Source organism: Capra hircus, chromosome 3 (genome assembly GCF_001704415.2).
Source record: "Capra hircus breed San Clemente chromosome 3, ASM170441v1, whole genome shotgun sequence".
Lineage (NCBI taxonomy): Eukaryota > Metazoa > Chordata > Mammalia > Artiodactyla > Bovidae > Capra > Capra hircus.
Window position 1 is genome coordinate 102,713,783 of NC_030810.1, and position 17,803 is coordinate 102,731,585.

The 17,803-nt window shown below is 47.3% G+C and overlaps 1 protein-coding gene across 3 annotated transcripts; it reads left to right on the forward strand.

The window, feature by feature from the left end:
- Positions 9,099-12,321, forward strand: IVL (involucrin). 3 transcript variants are annotated; one of them, XM_018046123.1, is made up of 3 exons: positions 9,099-9,209; positions 10,391-11,505; positions 11,548-12,321. In XM_018046123.1, exons 2-3 carry the CDS (start codon positions 10,414-10,416, stop codon positions 11,980-11,982), a joined length of 1,527 nt encoding a protein of 508 aa, XP_017901612.1. In that variant the 5' UTR covers positions 9,099-9,209; positions 10,391-10,413; the 3' UTR covers positions 11,983-12,321. The 3 variants fall into 3 exon arrangements, with proteins under 3 accessions (XP_017901612.1, XP_017901610.1, XP_017901609.1); XM_018046121.1 differs by having other exon boundaries at positions 10,391-11,310; positions 11,350-12,321; XM_018046120.1 differs by having other exon boundaries at positions 10,391-12,320.

The following is a 17,803-nucleotide window of genomic DNA, read 5'->3' on the forward strand; positions in this document are numbered from 1 at the left end:
CTTTCTTTCCACACTGGAATGAAAGTTTTGGGAGGGTGGGGACTTTCACCTGTTTCGATCAAAGCTGTACCCCTAAATGCCTGGAACACAGGGACATGGGCAGCTCTCAATCAGCTCTGAGTGTTCAAAAAAGTCAATAAGGCAGAAGATGAAAAAAAGGGCATTCCAGTAGAGAGAATGGAATGTGCAAAGACACAGAGGTGAGTAAAGGTGAACTCCGGAAATCCGGAGATCTGGACCTGGCCGGGGCCTGCTGCTGACCCCCTGTGTGACCCCTGCCCTTCTGTTCCCTCTCTAGACTGTGTCATCCTTCATGTGATACAAGTCAGGGTTGAATCTGATGACTGTGAAGTCTCCTCCAACGCCAGGTTTCTCAGTTGTGTTCCTAAGCTGGGGAGAGAGGTGGTTTGGGGGTGCCTGGGGCCTGAAACCCCTTGGAGGAAGAGTGCTGGAGGCTGGACCACAGGATAGAGAGAGGGTAAAGCTACAGCCATGCACGCAAAGACTTGCCTGTAAGAGGAAGCTCTGGGCTCACCTTTCTCCCCCAGAGCCTTCTGACCTCCTTCTCCCCTTCATGCACCAACCCCCCATCCCACTCCAAGCAGGCCCCCTAGTAAAACCTGAGTGGCAGGAAAATAGCTTTTCAGCCACTCTCCAGCAATTTCCTGCTCACCTGTCTTCTGCTTTGCAGCTCTCCACTGCTCCTCTGTCACCTTTGGACGCTACCGCTCCAGTGTGGCCCACATCTATGGGACTTAATGGACATCTCTGCCTTCTCTGGTGGAGGGGCTGGCCTGGGAGCAGACGCACCCAGACTAGCTCCACTTGCTGACTGGAGGACCCCTGTTCTGAGTCCCAGCTGCTTGCCTGTCAAGTGCAAAGGGTTAAATGAGATGGTGGATGAGGCTTGTTTAGCACCATGTCTGGTAAACAGCAGGCTTTGTAGGTTTCTTTGCCTTTGTATCTCCTTTGCCCACCATCCCCAAGCCCATCTGGCTGGGAGACTCACAGCTCTGCCTGTTCACACCTGGATCCATGCACACAGACCATTTAGTTGTGGGCTCACATGTCACAGCATTGAATTGCACCCATTGCTCAGTTTCTGTACCCCTCTTCCCATCAGATGGGAGTTTCCTGGGAGCAGGAGCCATGTCTCCCGAATCTGGGTTTTCTGAAATCAGAGGTGGTATCTCCCTCTCAGACTGGGAGGTTAGAGTGATAGCCAAAGTCCTCCCTAGTACCCTGGCTCAGCTGGGATTCCACAGGCCAGGACTCGCCCTGACTCTGCATTGGTCTTGCTTAATGCAGATAGTAAGCAGGGAGGCACGTTTTAGGAAGGAAGGAATGAAGAGGCACTGTTTCACACTCTGCACCAGATCAACCCATCTGGAGGCCTGGAACAACTGGACAGCTTCATGGCAAGCAGTCCACAAATACAGAGAACAGATGAGGTTAGAAATGGCTCGTGCTGAGGCTGTTCAGAGGGGTCTAGGCAGGACCCCAGCAAGGCAGTGTGGGCTACTGACTCCTCTTGGTGAAAGCGGACCAGACGATGCTAATCCTCTGTATGGAACTCTGCAGTGGCTTTTTCTATTGCCCAGATTACACACACACACACACACACACACACACACACACACACACACACACACACAGAGGTACATGCATGGACTCCACATGGATCTGAGTGGCCTCTGCAACCACACTCAGGAGTAACCTTAAGAGCAATTAGTCCTCTACAGAAGCAGCTGATGCAGGGTCAGGTGTCCCCCAGTATCCTCTAATTAATAGAGGGGAAAGAGGATGGGGAATGATAAACCAAGAGGTCAGCTGAGTCCCAGGAGCACCCTCACCTCCTCTGACTTGTCTGACCATGGACGACATTTCTGGGGGAGTCTGCACAGCTAGAATAGGCCCCGCTATCCTTCTCGTTCTGCATCTGCCTCCTCTCTCCTCTGAGAAATCCCTCCCCTATTCCCTCCTGCTCAGGCCCCCACCCTTTCTTTCTGCCCTCTAGTGAGATGTGTCCCTCGCATCACTGCCTTCCACTCCTTGCACACATCCCTCTGAAGGCTTCGCCCCCCTCAGGTTCACCAGTCAGCCCCCATCCCGTGCAGCCGGCAGAGCCCTTCCTGTCGTCTCTGGCTCCCTGTGACTGCTTGTGCCCTCCTCACTCTATTGCCACATCAAAGCTAGATCCAAACCACTACCTATTTTCTGCCCACACAACCTCCAGGCCCCTCTGTGGACCGTCATGCTGCAGGAATGCAAACCCATTTGGATTCCTCAGTGAGCCTACCACGTGAAAACACAATCAGTCCACGTGGAGCCTCCTGAGTGCACAAGGGAAAGATGCCACGGGCTGAGCTGGAGCGCCGCCCAAGGCCCACAGCAGACAGACTAGAGGGAGGAGTCAATGGGACATCAGGATCCCTGGTTTCTCGCCCTACTTCACTCCACGCACTGTGTGACTTTGGGGTTTCAGTTTTCTCATTGGCAAAATGAGAAAGGGAAACTCTGCGTTACTAAGACTCTGTGTATAGGCAGGTAGCACACTGCAGTCTGTCAGCTAACGTTGCCATGACTCCTAGCAGGAAACCAGTTTCTGAGCACCATCTACATGCTAACCACAAATATCACCTCACCAAATCCTCCCAGAAGTGGAAGGAGATCCAAATACTCATTTTTACAAAATATAATCACACACATTTATTACAAATTTGCAAATAATATCTGCATGTTCTAGTTTATTTTATAGTTAACAAATTCATATTTTAAATGTTACCACAGTTAGTTCCTCATTCAGTTCAGTTCAGTCACTCAGTCATGCCCGACTCTTTTTGACTCCTTGGACTGCAGCATGCCAGGCCTCCCTGCCCGTGACCAACTCCTGGAGTCTATTCAAACACATGCCCATTTAGCCGGTGATGCCATCCAACCATCTCATCCTCTGTCATCCCCTTCTCCTCCTCCTGCCTTCAAATCTTTCCCAGCATCAGGGTCTTTTCCAATGAATCAGTTCTTCGCATCAGGTGGCCAAAGTACTGGAGTTTCAGCTTCAGCATCAGTCCTTCCAATGAATATTCAGGACTGATTTCCTTTAGAATGGACTGGTTGGATCTCCTTGCTGTCCAAGGGACTCTCAAGAGTTTTCTCCAACACCACAGTTCAAAAGCATCAATTCTTCGGTGCTCAGCTTTGTGTATAGTCCAACTCTCACATCCATACATGACTACTGGAAAAACCATAGCTTTGATTAGATGGGCCTTTGTTGGAAAAGTAATGTCTCTGCTTTTTTTTTTTTTTTACTTTATTTTACTTTACAATACTGTATTGGTTTTGCCTTACATTGACATGAATCCACCATGGGTGTACATGCCTTCCCAAACATGAACCCCCCTCCCACCTCCCTTCCTATAACATCTCTCTGGGTCATCCCCGTGCACCAGCCCCAAGCATCCTGTATCCTGCATTGGACATAGACTGGCGATTCGATTCTTACGTGATAGTATACATGTTTCAATGCCATTCTCCCAAATCATCCCACCCTCTCCCTCTCCCTCTGAGTCCAAAAGTCTGCTCTACACATCTGTGTCTCTATTGCTGTCTTGCATACAGGGTCATCATTGCTATCTTTCTAAATTCCATATATATATGTTAGTATACTGTATTGGTGTTTTTCTTTCTGGCTCACTTTGTCTAGGTTGGTCATAGCTTTTCTTCCAAGGAGTAATTGTCTTTTAATTTCATGGCTGCAGCCACCATCTGCAGTGATTTTGGAGCCCCCAAAAATAAAGTCTATCACTGTTTCCACTGTTTCCATATCTATTTGCATGAAGTGATGGGACCAGATACCATGATCTTAGTTTTCTGAATGTTGAGCTTTAAGCCAACTTTTTCACTCTCCTCTTTCACTTTCATCAAGAGGCTCTTTACTTCTTCTTTGCTTTCTGCCTTAAGGGTGGTGTCATCTCCATATCTGAGGTTATCGGTATTTCTCCCAGCAATCTTGATTCCAGCTTGTTTCATCCAGCCCAGCATTTTGTATGATGTACTCTACATGTAAGTTAAATGAGCATGGTGACAATATATAGCCTTGATGTACTCCTTTCCCAGTTTGGAACCAGTCTGTTGTTCCATGTCCTGTTCTAAATGTCACTTCTTGACTTGTATACAGATTTCTCAGGAGGCAGGTAAGGTGTTCTGGTATTCCTATCTCTTGAAGAATTTTCCACAGTTTGTTGTGATCCACACAGTCAAAGGCTTTGGCATAGTCAATAAAACAGAAATAGATGCTTTTCTGTAACTCTCTTGCTTTTTTGATGATTCAGAGGATGTTGGCAATTTGATCTCTGGTTCCTTTGTCTTTTATAAATCCAGCTTGAACATCTGGAAGTTCACATTTCATGTACTGTTGAAGCCTGGCTTGGAGAATTTTGAGCATTACTTTGCTAGTGTGCAAGATGAGTGCAATTGTGCAGTAGTTTGAGCATTGTTTGGCATTGCCTTTCTTTGGGATTGGAATGAAAACTGACCTTTTCCAGTTCCTCGTATGTGAAACTAATTTTCAAAAATAATTTAATCTTTTCATATTCTACCTTATCTTCAAATGGACAATTTTTTCTTCCATTTTTTCCTATTAAAATAGAGCTGGGGTGAATATGTTGTACAGATTTTCTCCCTCTTTCTGGGCATTTCATTGGTATGGATGAGAAACTTCTAAGTTAAAAATAGTATAAAAAAGGAATATAAAAATAAATTTTTCTAGACAAAGAAACTGAGGGTCATAGAGGAAAAGCAGCTCGTTCAGATAACAAGAGGTTCACTGGGATTTAAGCCCAGGTCCATCGACTGCAAAGCCAACAGAACATCAACAATCCTAGGGGTTGGATGAGGCTAATATACATCAGTGCCAGCCAGGAGGGCTTTCCTGGTGGCTCAGATGATAAAGAATCTGTCTGCAATGGGGGAGACCCAGGTTCAGTCCCTGGGTTGGGAAGATCTCCCAGAGAAAGGAATGGCAACCCACTGCAGTATTCTTGCCTAGAAAATTCTATGAACAGAGGAGCTTGGCAGGCCCCAGTTCATGGGCTCTCAAAGAGTCAGGCACGACTGATGGACTAACACACAAACACACATATACCAGTGAAGAAATAGAGCTTTCTGTTCCCAGAACAAATGAGGGTCATCCTCAGGGCATTTTGATTGAATCTGATCCAAAGAAGACTGGTCCTTCCTCCAAGAAGCCCAGAACTGACCACATGGGGGTCAGCCCATAGATGGCTGACTCACACTCAGAAGACGTCCCAGGTTACCTAGTGTGGCCTGTTACCTCTGTCAGATGCTCAGGCATCTGGGAAGGCAGCCTGGTGGGGAAGAGGGCCCGCTGGACAGAGATCAGCATGTGGGAGCTCTACTCAGCTGTACTGCAGACCCTCTGTAGGGCCCTGGGCTTCTCATGTTCTCTCCTCAGACTTCACTGCCCACCTGTCACAAGACGGCACTGGCCCCAGTGGAGGGGACTGGGAAGTGCCAGGAATCTCCTGGGCACACTGGCCAGGCCCTCCCCATGCATTCTGCAGCTCCCACCCCTGCTCCCAGCTCAGAGAGGCTGATGTAATCAGGTGCAGACAATCAGCTACCAAGGATGTGGTTTCCCAAGGAGCCCATGAGGAGGGCATCCTGTAGGCTGGAGGAGAGGGCACCAAAAAGCTCCTTTTCTCCGCTCCTGATCAACTTTCATGCCTTTGCTCCTCTCGCAGCACCAGGAGCAGAGCTGTGTCTGTCTCTCCACAGTGGTCAGATTCACAAGCAAGAAACTGGAAACTAGCAACCTCACAGGTCAAGGAGGAGAGGCCAGAGGAAGACGGAAGGGAAGCACCAGGGTACATCAGACAGGCCAACCCAAGAGCCTGGAGAGGAAGACTCAGCCCCTTGGCCCTTTCTTGGTCTTCTCTCTTCCTGGAGCAGCAGATGGACACAAAGGGCGAATGAGGAGTGGAGGCCAGTTTTCAGGAGGCACCATGGATGAGGGCAGCGAGGACTGTGGGCCTGTGGGAAGGTGACCAGTACAGGTTGTGGCCTGTGGGAAGATGTAGGCAACAGTGCCCTGGGCAGAGGAGAAGGCCTCAGGGGATGGAGAAAGTGTTCGCGGCCTCAGAGGATGGGGGTTTTGCCTCTTTTGGAGACATCCTAGGTGTGGCTACCCTAGATGAGAACGTGAGACCGGGTCCAAGTCAGCGCTCCAGGACCGTCTGCCATTGCCCCATCCCACCAGCTTATGAAGAGCTATTGTCATAACCCTCCTCCCCGGCCCCCTGGGCAGTGAAGTACGTGACCCATTCATCCTGCCCCCACAGCTAAGCAACAGTTCAAGAAGGATGTATCACTCAGAAAGAGAAACCAGCCAGTTTCTGGCTCTGCAAGATAAAGAGCCAGGGCCTCCTTGAGCTGGGTTCAGGGCCTCTGTATGTGTCATGGGGTATGAGCTCATCCCCACGACAGTGGGTGGGGGCTATACCAGTTACCTGGCCTCTTGGTGCGGGCCCTGGGGCCCCGTGGGATCGCTCACGCAGACATCAAGAGAATCTCCCCCATGCGTATGCCTGTCTGTGCCCCAGATGGGGCAATCTGAGGGCAGAGCATGGGGCCTCTGAGCCCCATGGGCTGGGGCTGGGGCTCTTCCAATCCTTTCCCTGCGTGCACACACACATGCATACACACCCTCAACTCCATGCTTCACCTTCCTCACCACACCCGGGCTCTGCCCCCTGGCCAAAGGCTCACACACTGTCTTCCCCAAAAGCTTTCATTACGCTGTGAATCAGAGGGCGGGAGGTAGATCTGGCAGATTCTAGTCCATGGAAACCCATAAGACCGGTGTGACTTCCTGGAGCAGGGTCTGCTGCCCTGGGACTGACAGTCATGAGCTGGGGAGAGGCAGATTCCTCCCATGTGAGGTCAGCTGCAAAGCACAAGGCATGGGTGCCCCTTTGTGAGGGCGCTGGCTTAGTTCTGCGTGGGGGAAAGGGAGGGGGGTGGGGGCGGGGTGCAGAGGGCTTGCCCTGCCCAGGAAGATGGCCAGCCCTGCTAACGGGAGATGACGTGAGGTCCCAGGTGAGGCTCAGGGACCACAGAGGGTATATTTCTGAGCTGAGGGTATATTCCGGAAACAGGAGTCTTTCCATCTGTCTTTTCAGACTAAGCCCCAGGAGCATGACAAAATTAGCTCATAAATAGAACTACTGGGGGCTTGGAGGGAGATGCCTGTGAGGCACCATAGAGAAATCAGAACTTCTCAAAATTAGCCCCAGAAATGACTATTTCACTTGATTTTATTTTTTCTTTTACGATTAGGTTGTGAAGGAGAGAGATTAAATGATGTCCGTAAAATAAGCTGTTAAAGAGAAAGGCAAGTCACAATTCGATTTTATTTATACACACATGCATGACACTAAAATGCACTGTTCCTTCATTCTTTCCACTGATATTTATAGGGTACTGGTTATATTTGATGGTTAGGACAGGTTCTGGGGACACAGCGGAAAACACACCAGGCAAAACTCCTGCCTCTTATAGCTTCTTTTTCAGTGGGAGATTTGGAAAATAAACAAGTGAACAAATGCAAATAAAGCAGCCCTCGGTTGTTATAAGGGAAATGCAGCAAATTGGGGGATAACCCTTTAGATGGTGTCCCAGGGGAGTCCCTCTGGCAGGCCCCAGCATTAACTGTGAAACTGAAAGACACAAAGAGTTAGGGACCCTGGGAGGCCCCAGAGGTGGGGGGCACTGGGCTCGTCTTAGTAACTGAGGACTCTCAGTGAGGATCTTTGAACACTTGGTAGGGAGTTTACATTTTATTCCAAGAGGCTTAGGTCACCATTGTTGCTGGTGACGGACAAGCCAGCTCTAACCCCCACCCTGAAAATCTGCTTAAGCTGCGTTCAGAAAGTAGTTTAGAGAAAGTAGTGGATGATCTAGTTTTGATCTTTATGTGAGAGTGTTTGTGTGTGTGTGTGTGTGTGTGTGTGTGTGTGTGTGTGTGTGTGTGCGCACGCATGCGTACACAAACTCTCAGTTACTCGGTCATGTCCGGCTCTTTGTGACCACATTGACTATAGCCCGCCAGGCTCCTCTGTCTATGAGTTATTAAAGGCAAGAATATTGGAGTGTGTTACCATTTCCTACCCCATAGGATCTTCCTGACCTAAGAATCGAACCACGTCTCTTGTGTCTCCTTCATTGGCAGGCAGATTCTTTACCACCAGCACCACTTGGAAAGGCCCCTTAATCTTGCTCTTCATGAATGTCCCCAAAACATTGTATGAGATGTTTGTTTTTATCACAATAAAAAGTAACCCTTATTATTTTATATATTATAGATTCAATGCCTGTTTTCTCACCTAAAGTGGTCCATGCCTTGGAGTTTTTGTGAGCTTGGCATTCTTGGGAACTTCTATAACTAGTCTTCGGCATAGGGCCTGAGTAGACCCTGACACATGGCAGGAGGCTCCTGCAAGCCTTCTGCTTAACCTTTCCAGGCCTAAAGTTGTAAGACTGAACCCTCCCCCATCCCAGGACAGAGTACTTCCACACAGAATGAAGTTTAGGTATGTCTTGAGAGCAGATGGGTTGTGGGTTACTGGCCAAGAGAATCCCCCAAGAGCCCTGTTTCTTCATGAAAAGTGGTTCCTCCCACCTTTAACATGTCTCCAGACTGGACATCCCAGAAAGACATATAATTTTCTATTCTGTGCCCTTGGAATTGAATCCCTCAGCCTAATAAGGAGGATAAACCCATGTTACAGGTAAAGAAACTGAGATTCAGAAGAAAAGTTTGGCTGAGGTTAACAACAAAAAAAAAAAAAAAAAAAAAGAGGAAAAGGGGGCCAGTTTCCCAAGATGCCTCCCTCACCTCCCTGTGCCGAGGTGATGAGCCTCATGGGGGTGACTGAACCCCCAGAGCCCACTGGCCAGGCAGGAGCTGTATGTCTCTGTGAAAAGGGGCCCTCAGGGGTTTTCTGATTAAGGTGCCTATGATGAGTCAGGAAGGGGCTAGAGGAAGTTGACCAACTGGAGTGGTGAAACCAGTCCATCTCCTTCAACTTGGGAAGGAGGCCAGGCTGGGGAATGGTATAAAGGACACCTCGGCCCCTGCTCAGCTCAGCACTCCACTAGAAGCCTCTCCGGCTGGTCCCACTGTGAGTCTGGTAAGTGTTTGCTGGTTGAACCAGGCTTGGGACCTGGGGCCTCCCACAGGCCAGAACATGGCTGGGGATGGCCAGCCTGAGGGGGTGCAGGGGTCACTACATGCAGGATTCAATTGGACCACTGTCCTTCTGGGGGAGCTCAGGTCACTGTGCTGAGGGCTAGGTGCGTGGCTGGGAAACAGAACAGACAGCAATCCCCTCTTGCATCATATTTTCTTGTGGCTGTATTTTCAAGTGTGGGGACAGGAAGGAGAGAAGAGTAAGATAGGGATGCAGGGGAAATATGGTCAGATTCTCTCCTAAAACTGCTTGATTTGGGCTCACTATGTTTTTTGTCTTCTCTAAAGGGGAATGGGGTCTGGGGACACACTTGTAATTTTTAGCTGTGTTACAGAAGGGAGAAATGCCAAACAGGGAACACTTTCTATTTGGAGAACCCAGGCAGAGCAGGGGCAGGGAAACCCAGTTTAGAAGTAGGAGACTTGAAAGAATCAGCTCCAGCTCTCAGCAACCTTCCAGCCCCCTCCTACCACCACCAGCAGCCAAAGTTCAGAAGGTCAAGAGAGAAAGAAGCTCTGGAGCTGAATATGCTGACTGGCTCATTTTGCAGAGGAGAAATCTGAGGCCCAGAGGGACTAAATGACCTGCCCAGAACCACACAGCATTTCACTGGGAGATTTAAGCCAAGATCATGGCATGTGACTCCAGTCCAGGGCATGCACCATCACCTCTCAGATCCTCTGGGGATAGGCTACCGATTTTCCAAGACTTGGGGGTCCTCCAAGAGAACTTCCCCCCCACCCCTGGCACCTTCCCTCTTCCTATCATAATCCAAGAGCTCATCTCTTCTCTTTGTCAGAGGAGGTCAGGAATAAGGGAGAGACAAGGATAGGCAAGGGCAGGAGATGAGATGGTACCCAGGGCATCTGCGCAGAGCAGCTCTGGAGACAGTCCTTGTTGTTGGCTCTTGGGAACAAGAAACTCCCAGGAGGGCCTTTCCCCACCCCTCTCCATCCCTACTGTCACCCTGTTGCTTCTGTGGAATGATAGCCCAGCATGATCAGGAGAGTGCCCCACCCAAGGGAAATGGGAATGCTGAGAAACCAGGCACTGCTACAGATTCTTGGGCTTCATCTATTTCCTTGCTTTCAGTAACTCCTCTGACTCCTCCTCTTTTTCAGGTTGACCGAAAGCAGCTTCCAAGATGTCCCAGCAAAACACTCTGCCAGTGATTCTGCCCCCTGCCCTCTCTCAGGAGTCCCTCAAGCCTGCTTCTCCTCCCACCAATACCCAGCAGGAGCAAGTGAAGCAGCCAACTCCACTGCCTGCCCCATGCCAGAAGGTACACTCGGATCTCCCAGGGGAGGTCCCCTTGGAGCTCGGGGAGAAACACACAATTGTGAAAGGGGTGCCTGGGCAAAAGTGTGAACCACAGCAACCAGAGCCAGAGCAGCAAGAACAGCATGTGAAGCAGCAGCAGCAGGAGTCACAGGTGCAGGAACAGCATGTGGAACAGCAGCAGCAAGAGTCACAGGTGCAGGAAGTGCATGTGAAGCAGCAGCAGCAAGAGTCACAGGTGCAGGAAGTGCATGTGGAGTTGCAGCAGCAAGAGTCACAGGTGCAGGAACAGCATGTGAAGCAGCAACAACAAGAGTCACAGGTGCCAGAAGTTCATGTGGAGCAGCAACTGCAAGAGTCACAGGTACAGGAAGTGCATGTGGAGCAGCAGCAGCAAGAGTCTCAGGTGCTGGAAGAGCATGTGCAGCAGCAGCAGCAGGAGTCACAGGTGCTGGAAGAGCATGTGCAGCAGCAACAAGAGTCACAGGTGCCAGAAGTGCATGTGGAGTTGCAGCAAGAGTCACAGGTGCCAGAAGTGCATGTGCAGCAGCAGCAGCAGGAGTCACAGGTGCTGGAAGAGCATGTGCAGCAGCAACAAGAGTCACAGGTGCCAGAAGTGCATGTGGAGTTGCAGCAAGAGTCACAGGTGCCAGAAGTGCATGTGCAGCAGCAGCAAGAGTCACAGGTGCCAGAAGTGCATGTGCAGCAGCAGCAAGAGTCACAGGTGCCAGAAGTGCATGTGCAGCAGCAGCAAGAGTCACAGGTGTCAGAAGTGCATGTGGAACTGCAGCAAGAGTCACAGGTGCCAGAAGTGCATGTGCAGCAGCAGCAAGAGTCACAGGTGCCAGAAGTGCATGTGCAGCAGCAGCAAGAGTCACAGGTGCCAGAAGCGCACGTGGAGCAGCAGCAAGAGTCACAGGTGCCGGAAGTGCACGTGGAGCAGCAGCAAGAGTCACAGGTGCTGGAAGAGTATGTGGAGCTGCAGCAACAAGAGTCACAGGTGCCGGAAGTGCATGTGGAACTGCAGCAACGAGAGTCACCAGTACAGGAAGTGCATGTCGAAAAGCAACACCAGAAGCTACAGGAGCAGGAAGTGCAGCAGCAAAAAGAACAGCACGCGGAGCCTCAGAAAGTAGAGCACCTGGGGCTGCAGCTGGAGCAGGAGCAAACACAAACAGAGCAGCAGCTGAAAGGACAGCTGGAGCAGGAGAAGAAGGTCTTGGGCCAGCGCTTGGATCAAGAGCCAGCTAAGAGAGAGGAGCCAATGGGAAAGAAAGAGGGGCAGCTGCTGGAGCAGCAGCATGGGCAGCTGAAACAGCCTGTGTGTGTCCCAGCTCCCAACCAGGTCCAAGAGACCCACCCAGGCCTGCCACTGAAGGGAAAAGCCTTGCCCTCTGAAGAAGCAGGAGGTGTAGTGCCTTCTAAACATAAGTAACCACCTGCAGTGTCCCAGAGGCCCCCGGAAATCCCATACAAGTGAAGAGAGAGCCAGTGGCCTCACTTACCTTGGGCCCCCAACCTGGGTGACCCGTCTCATCTGTGAACCTGCCTGACTCTGACTTTCTGCATGTCTCTTTGATAGGTCTGGGGTGGGGGAAGTTACAGCCCAGCATCCACCCCTGATGAGCCCAATCCCAACCTCAGGTGGCCAGAGGATTTACCTGAGGAGAGAGTGACTATAGCTACTCTGACTACATCCCCACTATTATAGCTGAATCTGTGAGTGTGTACAATAATACAGAATAAATCCTGGAAGGCTTGGAATCCTGTATTTTCTTTGACTTTTTACCCTCTATCATTCACCATATAAAACCAGGTGTGCAGGTTAAAGGTTGAGAATGACTCTCTTGGCCAGTTCCCATAGGTAGAGAGCTATTCTGACCCCTCTTTGATTCTGTACCCCAAACCACTCAATACATTCAACAGCTTCTAAAAATGAAATGAAAACAATAGCAAAACAAAAGCTCACTCATGTTCCTGAAAGTAGCACTCAGCAGTCAGGAAGAGGGAATGGGTTACCCTGGCTGAGGGAAGAGGATCTATTCATCTCAGTTCAGTACTGCCTTCCATTATACCCACTGAACCCAATCCTAGCCCAAGGCCAAAGGCATGGGTAGGGAGTGGGGGCTCCACCTGGGTTTTGGTGCTTGCCCATATTTTCTCTCCACAGAATGTGCTCGTGGTTTCCAAGAGTCACGGTTAAGGAAGACTTTAGGAAAGTAAAGTAGCAGAATTGGGGAAAATGGGGAGAAGAGGGACTTCTGGGACTGGCCTCTGATAGAGAAAATGTCACTAAGGGAAGCAAAGTTTGGGTCAACTGGAATCAGGGGAGCCAAAAGTGTTGAATAACCTGGAGAAATACAGATCTAAGGCCATTGCAGTGGTTTTCCCTCCCTGACATTTCTGTAGCCTTTACTACCTACCATCAACCACATCAGAACATGGGGCTCTTTCCTTCCTGGGAATCACCTCGTGTGTGCACTCAGTCATGTCTGACTCTTTGTGATGCTATGGACTGCAGCCCACCAAGTTCCTCGGTCCGTGGGATTTTCCAGACAAGAATACTGGAGTGAGTTGCCATTTCCTCCTCCAGGGGGGTCTTCCTGACCCAGGGATCAAACCCACATCCCCTGCATTATAGGCAGATTCATAACTGCTGAGCCACCAAGGAATCATCTGGCTCTGACAACTTAACATCATCTCAGGCACGTTGTCTCAAGTTACCCAAAGCTATTTCATCATAATCACGAGCATATGTCAAGGACATCTCTTTTGAGAATGCCGTATGCACTCAAAGTCAATGGGTCCGAAAGGCACTTAGTGTCCCTTACCCCCCACCCCCATGCACTGTCATCCCCCTTTAGGGATTCTCTCTCTTGGGTAACAATACCATCTGTGCATTCACCAAAGCCAGAGAAACCACATCATTCCCTGCCCTCATTTCCTCTTCTTCCCTACCCCCACACCAGAGATCCATCCTTGCCGCTCCTACCCGCACCCTCCAAGCTTTGGCCGAGGTCATTTCTCACCTGAACAATTGCAATGGCCCTCAAGCTGTTCTTTGATCCCTGTGTCCACATACCGTGAAATTCATCCATCACACAGTGAACAGGGTGTTTCATTCAAAATTTTGATCTGAATACTTCACTCCTTGGGTGGCTCTCATTATTTAGAGGATGAGATTGCAGGCTCAAGTCCTCCTAAGAGGACAAGAGTTAGAAAGAAGCTTGGGTAGAACTGGGTGGGAAGATTGGGGCCACAGGGAGAAGTAATTAGAAACACCCAGAATGTGTGCAATTTTTTTTGAAGTCCTAGGTTTTGATTTTTAATACACCTTTTTGGTGGTTCTTTTCTTTTTTAAAAAATTTATTTATTTAACTAGAGTAGATATACAATATTGTGTTAGTTTCAGGTGTACAACTTCAGATTCTTTCCCATTGTAGGTTATTACAAGATATTGACTAGAGCTCCATGCCCTATACAACAGAACTTTATTGTTTTTAGATTTTATATATAGCAGAGTGTGTAAAATAGTTTTTTTTCAGAATAGTTTTTGATTTATGAAAAGGTCAAGAAGACAGTACAGAGAGTTACTTTACACTTCACACCCAGTTTCCTTATTATTAGCATCTTATATTAGTATGGCACGTTTATTATTATAATTAGCAAAACAGTATTGGCACATTATTATTAGCTGAAGTTCACGGTTTATTCCGATTATTTTATTCTTCACCTAATGTCGTTTCCTGTTTCAGGATCCCATCTAGAATGCCACACTACTGTTGTCTTGTCGCCTTAGGCGCCTCTTGACTGTAATGGTTCCTCAGACTTTCTTTGCTTTTTGATGACCTGGATAGTTTTGAGGCATCCTAGTCTGGTATTTTATAGACTATCCCTCAATTTAGGTTTGTCTGATGTTTTCTTCACTGTTAGACTGGAGTTGTGGCTTTTTAGGAGGACTATCACAGAGGTAAACTGCCGTTCTCATTACATTATATAAAGAGTACATACTAGTCACATGATTTATTACCTGGATCACCTGGCTTAGGTGGTATATATCAGGCTTCTCCACTGCAAAATTACTGTCTTCACCCTCCCTCCCAACATCCCATCTGACTATACTGTTTTCTTTGGAAGGAAGTCATTATGCAAAGCCCACAAGAAAGAATTGAGGAGTTAAGCTCCCTGCCACTGAAGATGGAGTATCCTCATAAATTATTTTGAGTCATCGATATAGGAAACATATCTAATTTCTCTCCTTATGTATATATGGGTGTGTATATGTTTGGACGTGTATATGGGTAGATGTGTTTAATCATTTATTTATGTCAGCATGTACTCATTAATATTGTGTCTTATACTTTGGGTTATACTCCAGTAGTACTTTATTTCCTTTTCTATTGTGGTAAAATACTCATGACATCAAATTTCCTATATTAATCATGTGCAGTTCAGAGGTATTAAGTACATTCATGCTGTTGGGCAACCGTCACCACCATCCCTCTTGCAAGACTGAAACTCTGTACCTGTTAAACAATAATTCCCCATGACCTTCTCCCTGCAGCCCTTAGCAACCACCATTCTCCTTTCCTTCATTCTTTAAAATCTCCCTATTCTCCCTACACCCCTGCTTCTTATAACCACTATTCTGCTCTATGCTACTATAAACTCAGCTTCTTTGGGGTCACACATATCAGGGTCTCCTCCCTTTCTGAGATTAAATTTGCTGTTGGTATTTAGTCTCTAAGCTATGTCCAACTCTTTTGTGGCTCCATGGACTGTAGCCCTCCAGGCTACTGCATGGGATTTTCTAGATAAGAATACTCGAAGGGGTTGCCGTTTCCTTCTCCAGGGGATCTTCCGAACACAGGGATTAAACCCACATCTCCTGCATTGGCAGGTGGCTTCTTTACCACTGAGCCACCAGGGAAGTCCAAATTTTATATATACATTATACATACATTTATATATACATTTTATACATACATTATAATATAATGTCATCTATCATATTTTCTTTACCCATTCATCCATTGCCATTTAAGTTGTTTCCATACCCTGGTTATCATTCATAATGCTGAAATGAACATGGGATGTCTCATCAAGATACTGATTTCATTTCCTTTGTGTATATACCCAGAAGTGGTATTGCTGAATCATATGGCAGTTTTATTTTTCAATTTTTGCATAAACTTCATACTGTTTTCCATAATAACTATAGCAATTACATTCCTACCAACAGTGTACAAGGATTCTCTTTTCTTCACATTCTTGCCAACACTTGTTAGATTTTGACATTTTTGTAATAGCAATTCTAACAGGTGTGAGAGGATATCCCATTGTGGTTTGATTTGCATTTCCCTGTTGATAAGTGATGTTGGGAACCTTTTCATATACCTGGTGGAAACAGGATGATATTGACATAAAGAGAGACTCATGGATCAAAGAAACAGATTAGAGAAACTAGAAATAAATCCATGCTTATGTGTCAATTAATTTCTGACAAAGATGCCAAGAATACAAGATGGAGGAAGGATAGTCTCTTCAATAAATGGTGTTGAGAAAACTAGATATCCAATGCAAAAAAATAAAATCAGACTCTCAGAATGATACACAAAAATCAGCTCAAATGGATCAAAGACTTAAAAGCAAGACCTAAAACCAACTCATCTAGAGAATAAGCTCCTTGGCAATGGTCTTGGCTATAACAGTATGATCTGTCACCAAAAGGAGTTTGTTCACATCCAAAATATATAAGGAACTCTTACAAATAAATAAAAAAAACAATAAAACAAAACAAACAAAAAATAATCTGATTTTAAAATGGGAAAAAAATCCAGATAGTACTTTCTTTATTTTGGGCAAAGGACCTGAACAGTATTTTATTTTGTTGCTTAAATTGTTCCAGCTTTGGCCATTAGGAGATCTTTCAGTTGATTCCTGTGTCCTTGGTTAAACATCAAAGTGGAGTTTTTAGTTTTTGTCTTTCTTTTGTTCTTTTGATTTTTTGGGCATTCCATCCTTACTGGTACTACAAGGTACACCAGGCTTATCATGTATATTCCTGCCCCAATCCTAGAATTAACAAATCTTTTGAGGAGTCCTGGTTGATTTTACTGGAGAACACCATTAAAAACCAAGATCTGTCATGCTCACTTTTACTAGTTTATTGTTTCTTTTGGGTCCACTCAATTCACAAAGGAAATATATGTGTGTGTACTAACATGTATGTTTATGTGTGCGTGAGTGTGCATTTCTGAATGTAATCACCTGTATTTATATTAAGCTAAACATTAAAAGATGCTTACTCCTTGGAAGGAAAGTTATGACCAACCGAGATAGCATATTCAAAAGCAGAGACATTACTTTGCCAACAAAGGTCCGTCTAGTCAAGGCTATGGTTTTTCCAGTAGTCATGTATGGATGTGGGAGTTGGACTGTGAAGAAAGCTGAACACTGAAGAACTGATGCTTTTGAACCATGGTGTTGGAGAAGACTCTTGAGAGTCCCTTGGACTGCAACGAGATCCAACCAGTCCATTCTAAAGGAGATCAGCCCTGGGTGTTCTTTGGAAGGGATGATGCTAAAGCTGGAACTCCATTACTCTGGCCACCTCATGCAAAGAGTTGACTCATTGGAAAAGACCCTAATGCTGGGAGGGATTGGGGGCAGGAGGAGAAGGGGACGACCGAGGATGAGATGGCCGGATGGCATCACTGACTCGATGGACATGAGTTTGAGTGAACTCTGGGAGTTGGTGATGGACAGGGAGGTCTGGCATGCTGAAGTTCATGGGGTCACAAAGAGTTGGACACGACTGAGTGACTGAACTGAACTGAACTGAAACATAGTTCATACCAACATCTCCAACTATGATCCTTAACCACATGAATCATTCTAGCCTCTTTCTCATATGTAAATTCAGACTCCAACAGTGAAAAACTTCACACCTGCCATCCACCATCCATTTTCTTAGTTGTTCATTTCCAGTGTACATTTATAGCAAAATCAAAACTGTCACTAGTGGTAAAGAATCTCCTGCCAACAAAGGAGATGCAGATTCGATCCCTGGGTCAGGCAGATCCCCTGGAGTAGGAATTGGCAGCCCACTCCAGCATTCTTGCCTGGAAAATTCCTGAACAGAGGAATGTGGTGGCTAGTGTCCGTGGGGTCACAAAGAGTCAGACATGACTGAGCGCAGCACGAAAGTGAAAGTGTTAGCTGCCCAGTCATGTCTGACTCTTTGCAACCCCGTG